The 24,123-nt window shown below is 39.2% G+C and overlaps 2 protein-coding genes across 4 annotated transcripts; both read right to left on the bottom strand.

Moving 5' to 3' along the window:
- Nucleotides 1–674: 674 nt before the first annotated feature.
- mbd1b (methyl-CpG binding domain protein 1b) lies at nucleotides 675–15,979 on the bottom strand. Of its 3 annotated transcripts, none has more exons than XM_029502141.1 (17): nucleotides 15,710–15,979; nucleotides 14,716–15,317; nucleotides 14,021–14,161; nucleotides 13,210–13,351; nucleotides 12,831–13,102; nucleotides 12,625–12,707; nucleotides 12,421–12,464; nucleotides 11,770–11,910; nucleotides 11,596–11,679; nucleotides 6,244–6,264; nucleotides 6,041–6,133; nucleotides 5,735–5,896; nucleotides 5,460–5,639; nucleotides 5,245–5,322; nucleotides 5,065–5,148; nucleotides 2,784–2,885; nucleotides 675–2,691 (listed from the first exon to the last, which is right to left on the bottom strand). In XM_029502141.1, the coding sequence occupies exons 2-17, from the start codon at nucleotides 15,135–15,137 to the stop codon at nucleotides 2,218–2,220; spliced, it is 2,523 nt and encodes an 840-aa protein (XP_029358001.1). In that variant the 5' UTR covers nucleotides 15,138–15,317; nucleotides 15,710–15,979; the 3' UTR covers nucleotides 675–2,217. The 3 variants fall into 3 exon arrangements, with proteins under 3 accessions (XP_029358001.1, XP_029358003.1, XP_029358002.1); XM_029502143.1 differs by having other exon boundaries at nucleotides 5,065–5,145; XM_029502142.1 differs by having other exon boundaries at nucleotides 12,421–12,461.
- A 1,976-nt stretch (nucleotides 15,980–17,955) lies between these two features.
- On the bottom strand, nucleotides 17,956–22,738 carry cxxc1b (CXXC finger protein 1b). The gene is made up of 14 exons (XM_029502441.1): nucleotides 22,603–22,738; nucleotides 21,706–21,821; nucleotides 21,506–21,606; nucleotides 21,262–21,398; nucleotides 20,831–20,986; nucleotides 20,534–20,680; nucleotides 20,281–20,388; nucleotides 20,000–20,178; nucleotides 19,425–19,632; nucleotides 19,140–19,250; nucleotides 18,986–19,035; nucleotides 18,819–18,915; nucleotides 18,531–18,683; nucleotides 17,956–18,342 (listed from the first exon to the last, which is right to left on the bottom strand). The coding sequence occupies exons 1-14, from the start codon at nucleotides 22,603–22,605 to the stop codon at nucleotides 18,196–18,198; spliced, it is 1,713 nt and encodes a 570-aa protein (XP_029358301.1). The 5' UTR covers nucleotides 22,606–22,738; the 3' UTR covers nucleotides 17,956–18,195.
- Nucleotides 22,739–24,123: the final 1,385 nt, after the last annotated feature.

Genomic DNA, 24,123 nt, shown 5'->3' with positions numbered 1-24,123 from the left:
AAACGTCTATTTTTTAATTGAGAATAAATAAATAAAAATATCTTTGTTCCTCACACATGCTGACATTCATGAATAGACAACCCAAGAACATAAATCAGAAAATAACAGTGAAATGGACACCAGTTTTCATTTCCCAACAAAACGGAAAGCACTTCTTACACTGAGAGGGAGCTGTACAACATCAATGCACAGCAGATGTCTTTATCAACATAACAAGCCAGTAAATGTCAACTACAGTGCATCACAGAGACTTCACTTCAAACATGGGCCATGATCCCCCACAGGTCCTCGGGATGTTTCAGATGTGCTGTCAGACAGATTTGATCAGTCTAATAAAAATGGGGTTAGCAACAGTAGTTTTGCTTTCACACTGCCTTCACAAAGAGAGGAACTAAACCATCTCTTTCATTTATTTAAACATCTTTTAATTCAACAACTGAATAACAATAGTTAAAAAAAAAATATCAACAGGTCCAAGACATTCCACTTACTCAAGAAAACCAGGATAAGAAAAATAAATGTTGACATATGTTAAGAATGCATACTTTTTTCACATTATAAAGATTTGAGGGAATCAATTTATTACACATTTTAGGATTGTGGTAAAAAAAAAAAAAAAAAAAAGATTTTGGAGAAAAAAAAAAATAAAAATTACAATAAGAACTACCATTAAGACTCAAGGCCAGAATGACTCGAGACTACACAACCGCTTTCACCAGATATCATTTAAAAGATTCTGCAAATTTCTGATGTTATGACAGCCATTCAAAGCCAGCCTGTCTCAGTAACAGCCTCTAGTGCCCAAAAACTCTTGATGACCGGCTTTCGGTTTAGAATTTATCTAATTTATTAAGTAAAAATGTTTCTTAGTTGTATCAGCTTTATGGCATTGGGGCACCTTTCTTTAATCATGTTACATGATTACAAACACTGTATTTAACACAAATTGCTTACAAGCTGAAACAGTGATGCCATGCTGCCAACATAGAAACGAGTATTGATCTTTGCAATAAAAAGGAAGGGAACCTTTTGAAAGATCCAATGTCTGATTTTCAGGAGACCTTCAGGAGACCAGGGGAGACCCTTGAACTTGCTTTCAGTCTCACACATGTCCACAGGCAACCACTTCCTCAGATGTCAAGAGTGTTTTTGTGGCTTTTTCTTTGCATTTCAAGATAAAGCAACTTTTAACAACTATTCTCTGAACAAACTCTCCATTCTCAGCCACGGAGCCACACTGTTCATTATGAGCTCACCTTTGTGTTCCACAAGATATTGAGTGCACTGAATATGCTGTTAACTTTCTCAATAGCTAATTTTATGCATCTTTGTTGTATTTATGTTAAAACACTTGTTGTGACCTCTGGAACCAATCAATGGGCAATGAAAAGCTTGAAAGTGGTTCACATGAGGTGTGATGTGTTTTTTATGGGCACTTTAATCTGTCTGATGAAATCAGAGCATGGTATACAAGGCATACTTCAGCTTCTCCTTTTAGTCAGAATATACTTATAGTGGACAGGAAATAATAGACAATTTGGTGCATGGATTGCTCATACAGTGTGTCAGAACTCTGATGTCTGATGGATCCAAATGCATCAATTCAACCATTATTAAATTAGCAAGAAGAAAATAAGAGTGTCCCTCAATCATTTAATGTCCAGAAAAAATTCCATATGTGCAAGATCCAAATTTATTTTGTGTATATAAACTAGAGTTTTCCTTTTATTTTTGTTAAATGTGGCGCACAGTACACAGGTGTCAAGTCAGCGTCCTGATGGCAGGCGCTACTGGTGAAGGGATAGGTGGCTTCAATGATGACATGGAATTGTCGTTCTATTGTTGGGCTTAGAGCGAAAATTTGAGGTTACATGAAATGTATTCCTTTAGTAAGAATGTAGCTTGTACATGGAAATCAGCTCAACGTACTCATCACACAGCCCCAACTCTGACATAACAGTCATGAAAGAAGGCCCCAACCAACAACAGAAGAACCACAGCTGGTTCGTACTGTCAGAACTCCTTGAGTACCTTTGGTGATTCTTCAATTGATCAAATTAAGCTATTACAGTCCAGAGGTAAAGCTGTAGAATGTCAAATATATTACTACCTAAAACTAAAAATTTCTGAAACAGAAATTTACGGTACAAAGTTGCACCAATTAATCTGCGGTTTCCAATGTCCTTATATCAAGATTTTGTTCTGTGTGTGCTTGAGTTAAAGTCCTTGCAATGCTCTGCAATTAAAACAGATAGTCACATTCCTCTTTACCAAGAAATCGCACGTTGATGCCCGCTCGAGTATGATTGGGTCTCTATGAAGTACTGGCTGTTTAGGGGGCAAGCCCTGGCAAACAATGTATTTCTCCAGGCCCAAAAGCAGATTGACCACCTCAGTTACTGAGGTTAAGCGTTGTGGGTAGTTGTCGTAGAGTGGGTGGGTGGGCAGTAGTGGCTGCTTTTGGACAGTGACTTGATAACAGAACCCTGGGTCAATCAACACCATAGTGTCGGCCATGCTGGACTGCTTCGAACACTGGATGAGCTGCAGCTGCGGGCCCTCCACCATTATGGCATACCATAGAATTGGCAGGACGGATGAGCGCAGAGAGTGCAGCAGTTTCATTAGTTGGTTTTCTCCATCCGCACCGCTCCCTGTTGGGTTATCGGCCAAACTGAAGATCTGTGTGATCTGCAAACAATAAAAGTGAAACAAAATACCCATCATGTGACAGGGCTCTGTCATTAATCACAGGACAAACTCAAAGAAGCTATGACTCTTACCATGGGCAACTCCTCCTCCTCTTCCTCATCCTCTTCTTCACCATGCTTTGGACCGTCTCTGCCTGCTGGCAGTCTCTCTGCATCCCATCTGCTTAGCTGCTCCTGGATCCATAAGCATGAAATCATGAGATAACTTTTTACTTGTAATCTGTAATTCACACATGATTGAAAATATCAAATTAGAATCAAACTAAAATGAAGTAAAATTGAATCACAACTGCATCAAACTGTATGAAATCAGCTTTGAACTGAAGCATAAGACATTAAATGTATCTACTGATTGTGTCCAATCAGGAAGAAACCATGTGTCATATCTTACAATAAATAAAACCTTCTAAAAGCAACCTAACCTTTTACAGTGGGAGGTAACCACACCACCAGTGTGTGAAAACAAACTTTGGTTTGGTGCTGACTCACTGAGCTCACAGTACAAGTGCACAAGCTATGCACTAGCTGTACAGCTTCGTGAGCTGATAGTCATTTGATATCTTGCATGAAATAAAAAACAAAACAAAAACAGTTTGTGTGGATGATAGCAACTAGATAACAGGTTGCTGACATGGCCAATATATAGAACTAGTGGCCCATTACAGAAACACAAAAGTAACTGACACGTGCATGCCTTTTTCATGAAGTCTGTGGGAAGGCTGGATTCAAGTGGTCACCATTAGCCCATGGTTAGGGCAGAAAGGAAATAAAGAGCTAAAAAAGATCAAGATGATTTAAAGTGATTTACTGGCTGCTGGGCAGAAAGTAAGTTTGGTCTTATCAGCCTGAAATAGGTTTAAGATTCAATTTTTTATTATGTAGCATAAAAATTTTTAGCATAAAATGTTCCTACAATTTAAAATCACCAAACAAAGTGTCTTTATATTTCTTTCATCTAAATTGACGACATTGTAATTGATGCAACTACTACTAGCTAATTCTTTGAATACTAACAAAACCTAACAACAAACACTGTAGTTTTGTATTTGCAAAAGTGGAACATGTGAGAAAGAAGTCAAAATAAAATCCAGTCAGTGTTTTGATAGTGGTGGTAGATAATTGTCTGAGCATGTTTGTTTCTGAAGCTGCTGCCATCTCAGCCACAACAATGATTTAGAGCTTTCTTATCTTGAAAAAATAAAACAAAAACAAACACACAAAAAAGAACCTGTGAATCAGCTGGGCCTATGAAGCCCTTTAAACTTGCTACATGTAAACTGGATAACTGCATCAACCAGTGCATCTGTGTAGTGTTTTCCTTATATTTATTCAGATTCCTGTTTGTAAGAGATGGTAATTTGTGCTGTTTGACAGTACAAATTACCATCTTTTTTATCTTAGGGTTATATTACTTGGAAAAATAACGGCAACAACCTGCTCAAATGAGAAGCAAACAAAATCTGCCCGCTCTCTTTCTTACTCTTACTTTATACAGGTAAGTTTCAAATAAGTGTCTTAATGCTAAAGGGCTGGTAATGTATTTTGGAGGATCAAACATTTTCATGCTATCAAGTGAAAGGCAAAACAAGTGACCACAAGAACAAACTGAAGGACAGCCAAGAAGGGAGGGGTGACAAGTAGAAACAGCTTGGCAGCGATATGTATCCATTACAACGATATCAAATTATCTTTGTAGGTGGCCTGGTGCCAAGTGGATAAGATGCATGCCATATAACTGCAACATCCCATGGGCCATTTTCACTTGTCATATCCCTCTCTGTCTTTCTATGTTCCCTGTATCTGTGCTGCCAAACTGTTCAATGAAGGCAAAAATGTCCTTTAAAAAAAAAAAAAAAAATCCCTGTGTTACTCCATATTCTCCAACTTGAGGCAAGACATCAGAAATTTACACAACCACACTTAATACAAAAAGCTTCATCAGCTGTGAATTGAAGGCTGAAGCGATGCAGATGGTATCCCTGTACACAGGTTAAAAAAAACTGGTCTGAGCTTGGATCCAGGCCTGGAATCACTGAGCAGAGCCTGAGCCACAGGCCAAAGAACAGCATGACAGAAGATATATAAGGAAATGGACAACAGGCCAGAGGCATTTGTGAGGGGAACTGTAAACAGACAGCCACGATGGCTTATGATCAATCAGGGCTAATGCAATTAAGCATTGTACAGCAATAATTTGTTCGCCATCAGCCAGGGAACAGACAATATCTTAATCGGTGCTGTGAGACAACACAAGAAAAAGGCTCCTGAATGTAATAGATACACGTGTGTTTTCCTAATGGAGGAAAAAAAGATGTATTATTACCAAATCAGGAGAGGATGGTTGTAAACTTACTGGCTGACAGTTGTTATGGAAGCTGATGTGCTGGACTCTGTCGGGCAGTCCATTCCTTTGTCCAAAATTTGAATAATTCAACTGCTGATAGACAAAATTCAGTTAACATCCTGTTTTGTTTGGAGATTAACATCAGCTGACAAAAATGTGCAGAAAAGAATCTTCAAAAAGTCTTCAAACCTGCATAGACGATTGGTGGTTCCTCACATTCATGTCATTGTATTTGCTACCACCGACAGGCTCTGAGCCCCAACTCATCTAAAACAGCAAAAGGGGAGTAAATTAACCTTTTATCAAATGTTTTGTCTGCAGTGGAACACTTTTCTTAAAAAAAAAAAAAAAAAGTATTCACTTCAAGAAAAAAGACTTGAACAACAAAGGTGTTGTGAACTTACTGCTTGTAAGTTACTGTCATCATCTTCATTGTCAGTGAAGTCTAAACTAACTTGTGGCGTTTTGTTTTTCTTTAAACCTGACTTGCGACTATATGTGTAGTGAGGTCTGGGCCTGCCCGGGAGCATTGTACCATCAGGTCCATATTCTCCTTGTCCCATCTGGGAAGGCAGCAAGTGTCTCTATCAAATACAAGCACAGAGAGATTTAAGTCCAACACTATTGCCTCATTGCTGTAATAAACAAGTAATCCCTTGAAGGTCATTGTGATTTTTACCATTGCCTGTCTCTGACATTGCCTCAGTCGACACTTTTGCCTCTTTTTGTTACTCCCTCCGAACTTGGGTTTGTCTATACAGAAATCACACGTGCCACAGTCTTTCCTGCAGAGACAAGCTTTACATTCTCCACAGGACCGTCGCTTCCGCTTCTTATGCCACTAAAAATAAGAACAACAAAGGAATTTGGGCATCTTACAACAAATAAGTGAACAAATGGTAGAATGTTGATTATAGTCTTTTGTCCTGCATCTATGATATGACCCCCCCCCCAAAAAAAAAAGAAAAAGAAAAAACCCACTCACATCATCATCATCATCAGTTGATAGGTCTTCCTCATCCTCAACATCCAGATTGAGAGTGTAGTTCTCTGTGTCACTGCTTTTGAAGCTGAGGTGCTGCGTGCATGAAACAATATCAGTGTGAAGAGCATTGTTAGTTATAGTCAATCAGTAATACTAGGTAGTATAAATACTGGTCTGTTTGACATCACATCACAAAAACCTACCTGTGAGTCTGCAGCTTCACTCTGTTAAATAAAAGAATGTACATGTTAAAAATGTAATTACTTTTAATTTTATTACTCTATCACCATTGGAAAAAACTCATAACAGTGCACAGTTTGTATTTAAACATGGACAATCAAACTTTTAAATTGCAACTATGACGAAAATGATCATTGTTTTCAATATTATTAGGCTGTTCAAATGTGAAAGGAAATGTTTGTATTGTTGGGCTGTCAATCCATTAAAAACTTTAAATATGATTAATTACAGGGTAGCTGCGAATCAATCACTATTCTTATGCTCGATTATTGAAACTGAAAGATAAATGACAGGCGGTGGTTATATTCGTTTTAATCTTTGTTTTTTTTATTCATGACACCCAAATTAAGAGCTGTGCTTTTTCTTTTTTTTTTTAAGCAAATATGGATGGATTGATGAAACTTCACAACAGTTTTTTGGTCATTAACAATGTGAAGCAGTTCTCATCAGTGTATCTTGACTCTTAAAGAAAATAACTATGTACTTTGACGTGATGTTTCCTTTTTGATTCATTTGAACATAATGTCTGCCTCAAAAATAAAACTTTCCTTGTTTCCATGTGAAATATAAAATATTTAAACACACCCTGCTGATTATTAATGGCCATTTGTTTTGGGGTTCTTTAGTCATTGTCATTTACCCATTCATAGCTAAGTCACCTCTTTGTAGGTTTGCACCTGTGAATTTTAGTGTGGGGACTCCTGCTAATTTTGTGACACCACTTTCCACCACGTTTGACTGACAAAAACTGTAAGCAGCTCATTAGAAGTGTAACAGACAAGCTAATTCAATCATCAGCCAGGTCATCTATGGGTACACGGCCCCCTGGATCAGTCTGAATGTAGCCGATGGCTGCCCACAGAATTAGGAATCGGGTGGAAATTGTTGTGATGCAGAACCCTGTCGGTTTAGTATCCACAGGGTGTGTTCATTTGTTCGTTCGCTCGCTCGCTCTCTCACACAGACACGCATGCACGCACTCAATTCTCACGAGAGTCCCACATCAGTTAGCGCTCAATGCAACATACAATCAGTTTTCACTGTCAGAGTGACCTTCTTGGTTTTCTTTAAATGCAGTATGTTATAGTACGGTTGGCCAGCATTTCAATTTATAGTTTATGAGTAATGTTTGTTTGTTTGGTTTTTTTTAAGAAAATTGGTTTCCTCAGTTTTCTTTACTTCCACTGTTGACACTCCCCCTTGGCTCCTATACTTCGGCCTTTACCAGATGAAAGTTGAGCGAAGTGCTCAAACACAACAACGCACGACTGGGAAGAGCTTTTGGCACTTAAACCCCATTTGGAAATTGAACTTTACAGTCTGTTTTTCAGAAGGAAATATATATATCCATATCGCAGAGCCCAATGTTAAACTAAAATAGAACACTTTTCTGAAATAATTCCTGAATTTCTGAAATAAAATACTTTTTCCTTGGTCTTTGATCAATCTATTCGCAGGTAAGCAACGCCACATTTATAGTATTTTTTTTATAGTGGAGAGGTTAGAGGAGATGAATTATGAGAAATAAACAATCATAGCCTTAATTTGATATTTAGATATAAAACATGAAATATTACATTATAAGAGAAAGCCTTTTCAACCAAAAAAATACAGTTTGTTATGTCAGTTTGCATCACATTTGTCAACTAGCGCAATGCCATATCTGTTTACGTTGGGCAATGATGCAAATGGAATGGTCAGCCACCAAGGGAACACTCAGGAGAGAAAGCAGAGACATGACCATTGCTTAGCATTTAAGAATAGGCTACGATAAGCCAGAAAAAGCACTGTCAATAGTAAAACTACTCAGCAGAATTCCAGATGATATCCAAAACATTTGGGCAGTCTATTGTTCCCATGCATTGTTCTCTTGTGTTCAGAATTAGTTGGATAAAACCAAGCAGTTATCAACAAAATGGATAAACAATAAACAGTATATTACTATTCATAATTTATAGTAGTTCTCTAGACATTTACCAAACTGTTTACTCTGCATTTCCTAGCATTCATCCATCCATCCATCATACAAACTACTTGAAATCAATCATTCCACAGTCCAATCAATAATCATAAATAGACAAATTTCCAGACTTTTCCAAACCTGACTAGGACTGTATGTCCCTGAAAATTCAACCATAAAGCTAACATAAAGATGCTCAAATACATTTACAAGAATGCCATAGTAATATCAAGGAATTAATAAGACACTCTTGCAACAGGCAAAGGTATGAATCAACTGTTTCAAAGACACTTAACAAAAAGCCTACATAGGACATCTGGAAAGGTGAAACCCCTGCACTCATAAAAGAATATTAAATGCACAATTGAAGTATACCTGTATGAAGAAGTGGAATGCTGCTACATTGCTCAGTGGCCAAATGAATCATTTGCAATGCCAGAGGTCATGTTTGCCAAAAAACAAACACTAACTTTAAAACAGTAGAACCTCATGGCTTCTGCCTATCAAAAAACTGAAACGGAATCAAAAATGTATCTTAGCACTGGTTATTGAGCCAAAACACTGAAATAAATCAACAACCCCCTCTGCCCAAAAGTAATAGAGGGTTACAGGAAAGTTCAGATCCTAATTCAGTAGAAATGCTCTGGAGGTCTAACAATATGCTATACATGCAAGATAACCCTCAGTTATCACAAACCTAATGGTGGTCATGATGCCATGCCCAACAGTGGTCACTTCACCATCCTGCCCACGTGGCTCACCAGTGGTCACTTGGTCACCCTGCCCAGCGGGCCAACCAGCTAACATCCAATTGTCTTATGCAGAGGACCCATCAGTGCTTGCACCAGCATCTTGTCAAGGGGATCAAGGAGTTACCATATTGCCATGTCCACAGGTTCCACCAATGCCTGCTTCATCTACCTGCCCAGAGGGGCCATGAGTGGTGGCCTTGCCACTCTGTTCAATCTCTGGCCACCTCAGCATCCTGACCAAAGAGCTACCAGTGTATTACTGACTCACACTTTATTTTAATTATTAAGTATTTTTGTTATTTAATTTAATGACATATTTCCTGTAAACAAACAAACTCTCTTTCCTTAATTGAACTATGTATGTGTCAGCATTGTAATAAACACTATAACTACTGTAACATCTCCAGTAACTTATTTGCTTCTGCAAAGCATTTCAGGTCTTCTTATATATATTAAAAAATTTTATCTTCATTCATCAATATGGTAGAGCCTACATATATATTACATTAGAAATTTTTCGATTAGACATTTTCATAGTAGTAATATAAGCACTACAATCTTACTAAGTTCATTAATATTATGATGCAATGTTACTACTTTTGGAGCTGTAAGTGAACTGCTCCATGAACAAATATACAGTCTGATTAACTACTTAAACCTATTTAAATGTAATGCTCACAGAAAAAAAAAATCACTTCTGATCATGTCTACAATAGTCAAGTGGAGGACAGGAAACAATGTTAAGTAGCATTAGACAGAGGTCAGAGTAAGAATGTTACATACCAAGTTTTGTAAAAAAAAGTATTAGATCTCTAAGAAACTATATCACCATTGCAATCTGATTGACACATATGTCTGTTATTTGACATTGCCAGTATTCCTTCACAATTTAAATAGAGCATAAAGAAAAGGCCCAATAAGTGAAAATTTGCATCAACTGAAATTACGATTTATGAGAAGATTGTTTTTAAGTATTTTCTTCATATGTTAAAAACAGGTTTAAAATGGGTGTGTTCAAGTGTTTGTGGAGTGTGTGTTTGCAGACGAAATTTCAGAACGATTGACACAGTGAATGATTTTGGGCTAATTTGCAAATTAATAAGTTAAGGAAGCAAATTCATTGACTTGTGGTTGCTATGTTTTGTTTTTTTTTTTTGATGTGCTATATTCTTTAGGTCGGGATTTAGCTCAAAATGATGTGTTTTGAATTTCATGCCGATCGGCCGAACCATTTTGGAGAAGGTGTAGTTTTTGCTCATATCGTCATTATGAAAATTTGTTCCAAATTCAATTAGGCGGATGTTTATGGTCCAAGAGGCATATTCCTTCCCTGTGATGAGGGGAACCTGCATACCAAGTTTCGTGACTTTTCATCAAAGGGGCCCCCCAGGGGCCTGACCTTTTGAAAATGGCAACTTTAATCCAAAATGGCTGCCAGGTCATGTGACATATGTACACCATCTTGTACACAATTGCTCAGGACTTGACCCTCTACAATCCCTGACTTTTCGATGTACTTTCGGGGTTTTACGGGCAGAGAAAAGCGACGGAACAATAATCCGAGCAAAAAGCACAGGGTTCCAGCTTCGCTTGGACCCCTAACTGTCTAGCTAGCTAGCTAACGTTACCTCTCGCTCTTTCGCACAAGCGCGTCTCTGAGCTCTTTCCCTCTGGAGGACGGCTGACGCTGAGTTGGCTGCTGCCTGTGCTGGTCTATCCGTTTCCCCTGCACTGTAGCCACTGAAATCGAAGACTGACGGGACGGCGTCAGGCTTCAGTCGATTAGTGATCCTCTGAACAAAGCTCCCATCCTCTTGAAATGCTCCTTCAACAACATAATTTGAGGGAATGAAGTGGTCGCTGCAGACTCGCCGTCCAGGTCCAACGGGTGGATCTTTGCGTTTGAGCGCAGCTAGCCAGCGGCGCAGCACCTCAGGTTTAGTCATTGGAAGTTGGTGAAAATGAACCACCTTCCCGCTGACTTTCACTCTGTAATATGCATTTGAGCATCCGGGGACGATACAAAATGATCCTCCGCGGTTCCAAGTTTCCGTGGGTGCCTCATTTTTATCACTGACGACGTCCTCCATGGTGACAGGCTGTGTAACCAGCAGTATCAACAGGTTAGTAGCTACAATGCAGCCGAACGCTAGTTTACAAACTAGCCAGCCGGAATGCAATGCCCGTGACGTCACTGCCTAGCTTGTTCCAGTATGGCTGCGTCCGATGGCCAAATGGCGGAATTGCGTTTGAGTTCTCAAGCAAATAGGGTCAACTTCGCATTTGATTATAGGATCATGGCTTAGCTCGGAATACAGCTCAAACGAACCATGCATACTGTCCAATGATTCCTCGCCACTTTAAACAAGGAATTGTATCAGATTGTATCATATCTCATCAAGTAGTATTTAACCAAATTGTATCAAATCTTACTGAATCCCAAAAAAACAAATCATTCCATTTTAAAAATCTATTGTCCCTGCATTGTATCATACCCCATGTCTCTAAATATGCATCACATTGTCTTTTTGGAGAGATGCCATACAGAACCTAGCGTGAATTCAATTACCACAATTACAGTATATATGTAATGCTTTTCTTACCTGTAAACTCATGGATGTGTCATCAAAGGTTTCAGAAATTTCATTATAGGGCTTCTGCAGCAGGAAGCCTCCACTTCCTGGGCCCTGACAAACCACACAGAATTGGAAGGATTGGGTATGAAAGTAATATAGTGATCATTAAATTAAACAACAACTGGATACCTGGCAGCTTACCTTGCGAATGGGACACACACATCTACGTTTTCGACATATGCGTTTGCGGGACTCTGGGCTTTGCAGGCCATGCTTGCAGTTGGCACACTGGCCACAATTCAGTGTGTTGTGGCATCCAACACACTGCCCACAAGGAATCCACTGGAGGTGACATGAACAAGCAGAGAAAGGCAGACATGATTTAACCCATACATCCAGTGCCTATAACTGCAAAAACAAACACACACACACACACAAAAAGACAACAACTTTGTCCTCTTGGAGCTGAACAATATGACTTTTCCTTTTGTTATCTCATTTTTTTAAATCCCAAAAGGATATACAACCTCACTGACTTAAGAAGTGTTTGACTTGATTCAGTTTTATTCTTGCAAATATTATGTTTTTTACCTATGTTTTAATTCTTCTTATATTTTCTGTCAAGTACATTGAATGACCTCTGTGTGTGAAAACATGCTATACAAATAAAGTTTCCTTTTCACCATGCCAGATTAAAAGCAATGTTTCACACAGCCAAAATATGTTCAGCACCAAATTCACACACTGCAGGACTGAAGGCATGGTTTAGTTCCCAGTGGACCGTGTGCTTTTGTTACAGGGGTTGAAATGCAGTCTTTCATGTTAACAGCCAGCCCACAGACGATGCTTTACCTTTCTAAAACGAATCATCGGATGCTCCTTTGTCTTCGAAGCTGCTGCAATAAAAGGAAACAGAGTAGGATGAGTAAAATTGTAATAAGATAATATATGTAAGAAGTACTGATACGTCCATGGCTTGTTTCCTATTTCTGGCACTACTTTGTGTGACATTCACATCATATTAAATTGTATTGTATAATTCACACACTGACATACCCCAACAGGAGGGACAACAAGGCCTTTTTCTTTGTTTGTCATACCATGTTCCTGTGAAGGAAATACCACATCTTGCACAGATCCTGCAGAGAAACACGATCATGTAGACCCTTAGTATTAAATGGAAACACTCAAGCATCTGTTAGTTATATCACTAGTTTTCCATTATATGATTAAATAATTGAAATATGATAGAAAGGACTCACAGTATGCTGTCTTCTGACCCAATTTCTCCATTTATTGAGGGGAGCGGGAGCGGTTTGGATGATGATGGAAAAGGAAGTTTAATTTTATCTTCCACTGGTAGGTCTTCATCATGAGAGACTTGGGTTGGTGTTCCTAATGTGCTCATCTGGTTGGCATGGACATTTTTAGGTACCAGGTTGGGGGTGAGCCTGTGGAGTGAGTCAGGTGTATCGGCACCCTCTCCTCTCTCAACAAAGCTGGACTCTGAAGAGGAACGCTCCCGGACCTTTCTCTGATAGATGGATGGGTGGGTGAGTGAGTGAGTAAGTAAATATATATATATATAAAACTGTAAGATATAAGACTTAATATGTTTCAAGTGTTAAAAAAGGCAAATACCTTCACTCGGTTTCTAATTCTTATGGGTGGTGCTTCGCCATGGTAGAACTTTCCTGACTTGTATTCAAAGTTTGTCAAGTCAAGGATCCCCTCCAGCACTGAAGCCAGTTCTACTCTGCTTCTCACACGATCACCTTGTGGACTATGGAGGAAACAAAGTTACAACAATCTCGTCTACTACGGCTGTAACTTATATGGATGTTATAACAGCAGGTGATAATTCTGTACCAGTCCATTGCAAAATTATGGAAATGTGATAGTGCTTTATTCTCTACAGTACTGAAGGTACCACTGATTGGATATATACTGGTGCTGTGATTGGTCAAGAACTGAAGGCAGGACAGAAACAACAACAAGTACAACTCCACAGTTGCAACAGGTCTGCTACAACTCATGGAGAGAGAGGAAAAAAAAAAAAAAAAAAAAAAAAAAAACATTCTAAGGCTCATGTCTCAACATGTTGTCTAATAAGTTAGAGACAAAAGCCAGTACACAAACTGGCAAAGATCATCTCAAATGAAAGGAGGAAACTGCAAACTCCAGTGAGATTGTGATCTTTACAGTGACCTTCAGCTGATAACTTCACATAACAACTTGTCAAAATCCACTCTTAAGTCTTTTGAGCTGTTGTGAGCAGTGTCTTCTCAGTTTAAATACATGAGGGGAGCAGATTTTTAGAATCACTTTAAAATTGAACATTATTGGTAGATTTGGACGACTATAGCAGTTGTGGACCCAAATTTTATAATTAAATATTTTCTGCTCTCCATACTGTAGCATTTAGTTATTTTCACTACCAAACAGTATTTACCTCATGTAATATACATCTTTCTGGCCAATACTGCTTCCTGAACGGCGAACAACTTCTTTGCGTTTCCAACCATTACCAAGTATTGGCCACTCCTCCCATCCCTCATCAGGATGTGATCGCTTCCGGCGTGGGACATGAAGTCTGTGTTTAAAAGATGATAAGGGAAAAATGCACTGAATGTTCCAAAACAGACTGCATGAGAGGCCATCCATTAAAATGTCAAGCTGATGAGCTATAGCGTGATGTGTTTCATTGATTTCAACAGGTGCGTGTAAAGTTGCCTCAATCTGAGGTCACAAGTAATATTTCTTTTGTAGCTGAATAATATCATTTAATTTTTTTTGTATTTTTACATACTAAAAATACTTTTAGGTAAGCCATTTATTTAGATATAATATGTACTATATTTATTTCCAGGAATCTATTAACTGTAACCATCCTTCTTGTGTACTTTAATTTGGAGCTATTTCCTTTCATTAAACATGCCTCCTAGTGAATTAAGTCAGATCTTATACAGCATCATATCGTGTGCACCACTCTACTGAAGCCTCTTAGTGGTGGTTATAATGTGGCTCTTGTGCTTTTGCACGTGATGATTAAACTCTAAACTCTGATTCTAATCTAATTTAAACATAACAGATCAGTACTGTAATAATGCATCATGACCACAGATAGGAAAAAAAGGTTCAACATACTGATATATTTTCTTGAAGGCCTTCTCGCTGCCAGCCACACTCTCACTCCTTTCACTTTCTCCTGCCAAGCTCCCAACGCTGTTGGCATCATCATCCTCCTCAAGGGGCTCGAACCAGTCAACAGGAGGCTCACCACCAAGGCCCTTTGTCTCATCCTTTACCTCATCCATTTCCTCATCATGTAACAAGTCCTGTGTCTCATCCATTGTCTCTTCTTTCCCCTCACCAGGACTTTCCTCTTCGGGGTCAGAGCTGAAGTTGGTCCCTGCATGAGGACTGTATGAGGGTGCCACAGGTTCGTGGGTTGATGCCTCCTCGGGCGCGTTTTCCTCTTTGCTGCTCTGTTTCTCAGTGCTTTGTCCCACATCTTCTTCCACGGACTCCTTGCCAGGGAAGGGATTCTCAAGCGGTTCCTCCTTCATTGATGCACCAGTTCAGGTTTCAAACAGGCAACAGTGGAGATAAATAAGATATCCTCTAATCTTGCATGTCATTTAAAGTGGTGAAAAGACAGGCTGTCCGCGGATGCTGCTTCTTGTATTTTGGCTTGGAGCTGACAGATGAGTCGGGGACACAGATGGTTCAGGTTTTCATGACAGAACCTGGAAATGAGAGTCCTTTTTAAAAACAGTGATCAAGGGCCACAAGTCCAGTGCACCATGTCCAGTTAGCCTAGCTCAATGTTGTTAATGTGGCGTTAGCTTCAAACAACAACCTGCTGTTTTCACCCAATGTCATTGTTTTCCAAAAAGTATTTACAACACAGGCCGAGTGTGTCCTTTCGCCATCGCTAGCTAGGTTCTGTTAATATAAACCAATCACAACAATTAATTAGCTAGCACTTAAGTGTAGCAAGTGTTAGCCGACAAGTACAATGTTAGCAACACTAACTAACCCCAGGTGCCACTTGTGGGGATCCTGTGATTATCTGTTTTCGATTCCAGGTATTGATGCCATCGCTGACAATCAGCAGTGCAATGTCAGAACCACTTACGCAAGGCAGCAGGGGAGGAAGCACTCAAAGTGGACACCGGAGTAGCGATAACCACCGTCAGCTACAGCGTCCCCCCCCCCCTCCACGGTTGCAGTGCCACTTTGCTAAAATGACTCCTCTGACTTTAGCCGTGTATTGTTACCGCTTTGCATGTGTTTGCATTGAAGTGGGCCTAAAAACACACCAGTAGGTTAATGTTACCCAGATGCTTGACACTCTGCTCGCAGCATGCAACACTTGAGTTTACGGGTTAGCGCTAACTTATCTAGCTACAGAGCAGTACCGACGGAAGCGGTGGACGGACAAAAGAAGGCGAGGCGATAAAGAGAAAAATCCTCCAAAGATTGAGCTGTGGGCTCGGCTGCAGAGCAGAAAGCAGCAAAACACACCGCCGTTTGCATTAAATGCATGTTTTCCAAAATATAAATTGTATGTTATCTTAGTTACTGACTTAATTGCTTATGATTTAAGTGACACTACAATTATAATGCAATGACAAATTCTAGGGGGCACCACAGCTCGCTTAACTACGTTAGGTTAAGCACTCAAATATATGCCCTTTCATTTTCTTTTTCTTTCTTTCTTTCTTTAAATAAATAAACTTACTTTCTTTTATTTTTTTTTTATTCTATACATTTCTGCACATAGCTGTGACAGTTGAGTTATTTGGCTGAGTTCTGGCATGTCTGCTAGCCGAAAAGCAACACAGCAGTATTTCTATTTTTGAACAAGTACATGCTTTCTTGTGTGATTTGCTATTCGCTCATTAGAAACAGAAGACAAACATTTATAGTCCTCATCAAACGGAGTATGCCGACGATGACAAAAGATGGGGATATCTCTCATCCCACTGTCACCCTCTTTGATTCTTCATAAAAGTGCTGCGTTCGATGTGTTTGTGGAAAAAAGAGGTATACATTTAGTTTACAGTTGGTAATGTCTGTTTTACCATGTCGGTAGAATACCCCGGTGTTGACGTAACAACGATGTGGGAAATTAGTTACTCTAAAAACCACACATTTCGGAAACCATAATTTGCCGTCTATTTGTAATCCTGTAAGGGATGGCTTTTAGTGGGATGAGTATGGTAAATTTGCACCTGAAGGCATCGGCGCTTGAATGAATATCGGTCTACTAGACTAGAGCAGGTGGATCATCCAGAGTCGAGTTGTGTTCAGACAGCCTGGTTTCCTCCGGCTAACGGTGTGTCTTTCCAGAATGGACCACTGGTCTTTCCCAAATGAAAGGATCCGTCACACACTGCTGTACGCCTGCACAATTTAAAGCCGCTTTTCACGTGCGAAAGAAATGACTTTACTCATGACTAATTTCTCCGAAAAAAGTCAGACTTTATTCTCAGTATTCTGAGATTGAAGTCAGATGACAAGTAAATTTTGCTCCTGCGGCCCTAATCCTCTCAATTTTTAACCTCCTTATGTTGTGTGTGTGTGGGGGGGGGGGGGGGAGATTGGACTTTCATGTTGACCTGAGTTCCAAATCCACGAAGATAGATTTCTTTTTCTTTAAAATCTGTACAATCAGGAAACATCTTCAATGATTCTGTTTGAGACAGGAAATCCCGACCTACGGTTTGTGACTGCTCTTCTCATTTGGAAAAGGTCACTACACAAAAACGCTTTCCAGTTGCAACATAAATCTTAAAAAATTTGCCAATCATGACACATTTCAACACAGGTCAAAATAAAGAGTCTATATGAATAAAATAGAAGGGCTGACAGTTCGCTCAACAGCCTCAAGTGATAAACTTCTGCAAAACTACATTTGGCCAAAAAAAGACGGGGATAGTGTCAACATATTTCCTGTACATTGAGAGTGTGTTGCCTTCACATCCTTAATGGCTTGAGTTTGCAGCTAACGTTTGGTTACTTTTGGGAAAATTGAACACTTAGTCAGATTTGAGTTTAAAACAGGCCCTCTCACAACTTCAACCACTCAGAGAAGCAGAAAGCCTTGAAGGCAACTTTACATACAACCACAAGGCAGGACCTCTGTTTGAGCTTTGAGTTCTCATACAAAGTCAACTTCTTGGTAAAGGCAAAGCTCAAGTGTGACTGTAATATTACAAGCTTATTGGTACTTAGAGTAACTGCATTTAAATTCACAAAAAGCCTAAATTCTACATTATGTTTCAGTTCTCATAGTCTTCCTGTCTAATATGTCAAGTACTAAGACCAAAGGGACTAGATGAATTAGATGAAAGAAAAAATGTACACACCACACCTGGACCAAGCTTAAGATGTTTATTTAGTGAGTTTATACCAAAACAGTAGGTTTAAGCCCACCTTCTACTAGACAGAAAATATATAGATATTCATTTACCACTTCAAGTTTATCATACAAAGATTTTAAAATAATTATCTAGTTAGAAAACCAGTTTTCATCAAACGGTAGATATTATTCTATAAGTTTAAATCCATTCAAATATTATGTTATGCACAGTGGTCCACAGGGGTCAACTGGGGCAACTACCTATCCTTGTTGCTACGGAGATCAGTAGTCAAAGGGTCATGCTGAATAGTCTGATGCAACATCAGAGCGAGCAGACCAGCTCTGTTGGTCATAGCAGTCCTGACATTGCGCTCCTGTTCAAAGAGCTCGTCCAACTTGTACCACTGTTGGGAACAGAAGTAGTGGTTAATTCTGAGGCTGGTGTCTAAGCAGTGTTATGTAGCACCAAGAGGTTAGACAGCCATCATTTCACTCAGCATAGCTAAAGGGCCAACAGACATTTGCAAGTAAAAGAAAATCCATTACCTTTCCAAAAAAAAAAAAAAAGCACTAGGCCCAAAGTTGAACTTACCACCCTGACTCGCTCCAAGTCCACCTCAGCTCTCCTAAGCTTCTCCCAGTTGTAATGTCTGTTGCATTTTCTTTTGGAGACTCTGCAGTATTCTCCAGTCAGCTCAAACACATTCTTTACCAGAGGACATCCACACACTTCATCTACTGGGATCTTGATGTCAAAACATAAAAATGAGGCTTGAAATACTACTATTATCAATGTTTGAAGTGTTAGACCAAACAGGCAATTTTCAACGAGTAACCAAAACCAAACAGAAAATTTAGAAGATTCTGAAAAGTGGCTGACCTTGGGATCACGGGAATGTTCTGGACACAAAACCTGAAGCCTCTTACAATACGTTTTGCTTTGTGGATTGTACACATCACAGAAGAGCCGGGTTGCTCTATGGAAAAATAGAGTTTGAGTAAAGAAAAAAAGAAAAACAGCTATACAAAGAATTCTTTTTTACTTACCCTTCTATTCTTGTAGGATACATGGATCCAAAGGATGTCTGACTCTCATACTAATGAGACAATTATTGGGAAAAGAAATGTTACCAGATGGCCACATGATTTTAATTGTGCTTACATATTGACACTACGAGACACAACATAAAATAATAATCACCTTTGCGTAACATCTCTCCATGTGTCGAAGTGCCACTTTTGGATTGACAGGATGACTACAAGACACACAAAAAATCTGCAGATCTGTGTCCTCACTATCGCCATCATTCACCTGCACACAGAAGAGTATCAGATTAAAAAGAGTCACTTCTGTTCTTCTGCTACAGCAAGGAATGCCTGAGATTGCACTTCCATAGCAGGGGTAAAAAAAAAAAAAAAAAAAAAAAAGTTAAATAATAAACCTGTTAAACTTCATATACAACAGTGCACGCTGCTGCCAGCTCACCTCTTCATCTTGCTGGACCGCTTGCTGCTTGGCCTTGGCAATGATGCCCTCTAACTCATGGAAGCGTCGCTCCATCTCAGTGAGGCGCAGCCGGGCATTCTGCTGTTCGCGGCGGATGCGCTCCAGCTGCTTTTTCCCGTGCTCTTCAGCAATGCAGGGACTCTGCTGCCACTGCTGGATACGCTGGGGGAGGATCTCGTAGATCCGGCTGTGCACAAAAGCCACACAGATTAATTTATTACCGTGCTAAAAAAATTAACCATGTCAAGGATTTTCCTGAGATTTAATTAATTTAATAATTTCAAAAACCAAGGATGCTCCTAATACAACCTATTGAAACTGCCCAATCAATTCAAACCTTATAACATTTAGTGAAGAGGCAGCACTCACATTCAAATAAAATAGTTGAAATGTGTAAAAGCAAAAAGTAATTGAGTTATGAAGTTACAAAATTTCCGAGAAGAAAACTTTAAATAAATCTCTATTCAAATACACTAGAAAAATTACTTTGTTCAAAGTTAATGCATGTTATCCTAATGGAAACAAGGTAATCCACTGAAAGTGAGAGTTCGTACTTGGCAGCTAACTTCATGCCACATTCCTCAGAGCAGTATTTGGAGTTGGGTCTTGCAGCCTCGACACAGCTGGGTCCCAGACACTGACGTTGTCCTCTGTTGTCACGCAATTCCCCTTTCTCACTATGCCTGTTTCTGTCTTTGTGTTTTTGCTTCTGCTTGTGGCGACGGGACTCCTTCTAGATTGAGGAAAAAAAAAAAAAAAAAAAAAAAAAAAAAAAGATGGCTTACCAGATGTGTAACGATTATTTAGCCTGTTAACTTAAGGAAACAAATCTTACTTTCTTGTCAAACTTCTTCTCTCGTCTCTTCACATGTTTCACCTTCACTGCTTTCTTTCGCATGACAGGACTAAACGGTGGCTCATCGTCATCATCACTCGCCCATGCCTTAGTAAGAGAGGAGCAAAAATTCATTCAACAAAGGGTTCCTGATAAATATTTTGGGTGCAGGGAGAGCACATTTGAAATTATCATTAGAAATTTGAAATGATTACAACTGACAGGAACAATATCCTGTCAGTTGTTCTGCTACCATGTTGTCATCAAGTCCTGCTGCCTTGTACTGTTGGTACAGATCTGCTTCACTATCGTAGTCATCAGAGTATCGCCTCCGTCTGTGGTAGGAATTGTCTCTCCTTTCCCGCAAAGAGAACTCTTCATCCTTCACACGCAGCATTTTCTGTACAAACGCAAAAAGCAACAGCTCAAAGAGCGATCAAAGCTCTTCAGATGAATCTAGGGCAATATTTAAATGATTGTTTATTAGCACATCCAAAACCTTATTTAAAAACAATAAGAGTTAGAATAATAAGCAGATTAAGTTACATACCCTAGCTCGAACCTCACATTGCCTAAATCTGCACTTCTGTCTGATTTTGTTGGGGCCTCCAAACTTCTTCATGTCCTTGCAGAAGTCACACTGGGCACAGTCCTCTGTCCTTCTGCAGGGCTCACATTCCCCACACATTCGAACCGAACGCTTTACCTGAGGAAAATTAATCAAGAGCCACTGCAATTTAGAAAAACATGCAATGTGCTAACATTATACATATCAATCAGGTTTGAAATGGATGGGTCCTAATCATACCGAAGACATAAAAATATATGCGAAGTGATCAAGTTCATTTTCATGACGACACTGCTTCAATGACAAATGGCAAATGATACAAAAACACATAAGGAATACAGTTAACAGTTAACAAATGCTCTTTGGAGAGCTAGAAAAAAAACAACAACACACATTTAGGTCAGATATACAACCTTCGATCCACGCCTCCTCTCACTCTTGTAGTCTGGAGTGCTTGGGGTGCTGTACTGTTTTTCAGCTCTTTCAGGTTCAGACTCCTTATCTCGGCTTTTCTTTGATCTATACTTAATTTCCAATAAGGGGTTGTCGCCTGGTAACACGGACAATAAAGCGACAATGTCTTATGTGATTTCTGCTATACTTCACAGTGAGTGGGAAATTGTTAAATGCTGCAATCAGAGAATCATTTTTCATCACCTCTGCATCTCATGCAGTACCATTCCCTGATTGCCTTCGCCATCTTCTCAGTGATGTTAATGCAGTGGCCATGGAACCATTCATTGCAGTTATCACAGCCGCTGCCAGTGGGAGAGGCAAAAGGAGAAAAAGAGATGAACATTGTTTACAAACACACCAAGAGACTGACTGAAAGAACCGTGATGGGGATGTGAACGTACATCATGAAGCAGTTGATGTCTGGTTTCCGGCAGATACAGTACAGCGGTGCATTCTCTCCCTCCATGCTACTGGTCTCAGGCCCTGGTACAGGGTCTATATCAGATAGTTCACTGTCCTGAAAAGCAAAAAAAACCAACACAAATCACATCATATCCAGTGAGGTTTATCCAAACCCTAAATGACAGCTCGCTGGCAAAAAGTGGCTAAGTTTAGCTAGCTTTGGTGCAGGACATTTCCCTCAAGGACAGCAGATGATTTCATGCTGTGGTTGCAGTGTGCAGGAGCTCTGCGGTGTAACAGTCTATTCCACCTAATGCTGGCACCACAACAGCTTCCCTTCTTCACCATCCCGTTCATTACACGTGTTCAGAAACTGTCGCTGAGTTTATTGCATTATTGAGACCGAGGGGTTCAGGTTAAACGACCGCACACACGTTGGCTTATTGACTGAAGTCTGTCTGCGTTGGAACAGTTCACAGTGACACTCAGCTGATAGTTAACGTTATTTGTGCCACCAGAGAGTTTGTTGTGAAAAGTATACAATGCACACAACACCCACAATGTCATGAAAACCGAGTAACGTCGTCAGCTACTTTGTTTACACACAGACCCAAAGTCTGTGCGGGCTAAAGTTAGCTGCTACACGTTAGCATGCGCTCAACGAACATCGACAAACAACATTTGCTTACGTTGTCCAACTTGATCAACAAGCTTTTAAAGCCCCTGTTCGTGATGGCTGGATTTCACTTGACTTATAATCAAACGCTGTAACTAATGTTGGATTATAGGATGCATATATCGGATGTGGAGTAAGGGCCGTGAAATCTACTAGACGGCTAACCCAAAACTTGCTTTACAGAATTACAGTTAATTAAAATAAGTGTTTTCACGCTTACCATTATATAAATGTGCACAGTCTTCGGTCACTCTACAAAAATAACAAAAAAGGCAACGAATAAAAGGTAAAATAATGAAATCGTTAGCTCGAAAGCTAGCGTTGTACTATGGTTTATAATTAACACGGATATGAGATCGCTCAGAATCGGCTGAACTCGTTAGTTTTCGTAAAAATACAATCTGTAATTGGTCAGTGTTCTTCTTCTCTGGTGCTAAACCACCGTGTTTAATTTTGAATTGTCGCCACCTATCGGGTTTGTTTTAAATTGTTTTTTTTTTAAGCAAGACATTTTATGACATACAACCGAGACAGCGCTAAACTAAATAAATGATATGCCATACATAGTACAACTGCTTTATTAATAATCATATGAGTACTATTATTATTATAATACAGTCACGCTTACCGTTGATTTCTTGTATTGTGTGTTTTTTTTGGGGGGGTATTGATTTTTTTTTTATTCTGTTTGATGTGATAGGGCTGTATTTGACCAATCGTATCAATAAAACCTCTTAAAATTAATATAGGCTGCTGTAGGTTTTCTTGTTTTCTTGTGCATGCAGGAAAAGAGCAGAGAGAGAGAGAGAAAGAGAGGGAGCGAGAGAGACAGACTGTCAAAGAGCATATGTGTTTCATTTACACGCCTGAAGAGTCACTCAAAGATGTGTTTGCGATTAAGATTGCATGCTGGATTATTTACAGATTAAATATGCCGTGAGAAGTAAGTACAATATGTTCCTTACACAGAGGTGTTTTTATGTTGTTGTTTTTTTTTTTTTTATCTTTCACTGAAAATTGAGACATAAACTGCATGGTTTGTGGATTCTTGTACTTTACAGTAAAGTATTAAATGTATTCAGAGGACAGCTATAAATTCAATTTATTTCATTAAATGGGTTATAGCCATCCAATGTAAATCATGTTCAATTATTTGATGCATCTTATTTAGTTTGATTTGTATTCTGCTCTCTTTGCATCCTTGCATTCCCTACAGTTATTGCAATGTACCTTAAAATACTTTGTTGATCTTTAAGTTAAAAATTTGAGTAGATTGAATTAGAGAAGTAGAATAAATATCTTTGCCTCAGTCTTACCAGAAAAAGCTGTCAACAAATCACATGAGATAAGTATTACTTAAAAGACATGAATTATTAATTAAGGCAAAATGAAGACTTGACATTCTCACTGAGCTGTCAGATATCCGTATGCTGCCTTTCATCTACTTTATTATTGCTTCCAAAATGGTGATTAATAATATATTAACTTCTCTGCTGTTTCCAAGTTGTCCACTCATCACTTACAGCTCCAAAACCACAGCCACAAATCCAACTCTGGGTCTATAGCGAACAGATCGATTAAGTTTTTTTATTCTCATATTCAAATACTACGAAGTGAGTGCTTTCATTTCAAAATGATCCAAATTCTCATCTCAGTATTCCTGTGTCTTTAGCTCTTTAGTCCTCAAGCCAATGACAAATTTTCACTGGGTTCGATGATGGATGCTGAACTGAACGCTACA

The sequence above is a fragment of the Echeneis naucrates genome, chromosome 5 (assembly GCF_900963305.1).
Source record: "Echeneis naucrates chromosome 5, fEcheNa1.1, whole genome shotgun sequence".
NCBI lineage: Eukaryota > Metazoa > Chordata > Actinopteri > Carangiformes > Echeneidae > Echeneis > Echeneis naucrates.
Note: the sequence above shows the minus strand (reverse complement) of the source record. Positions and strands in the feature narration are given on the sequence as shown.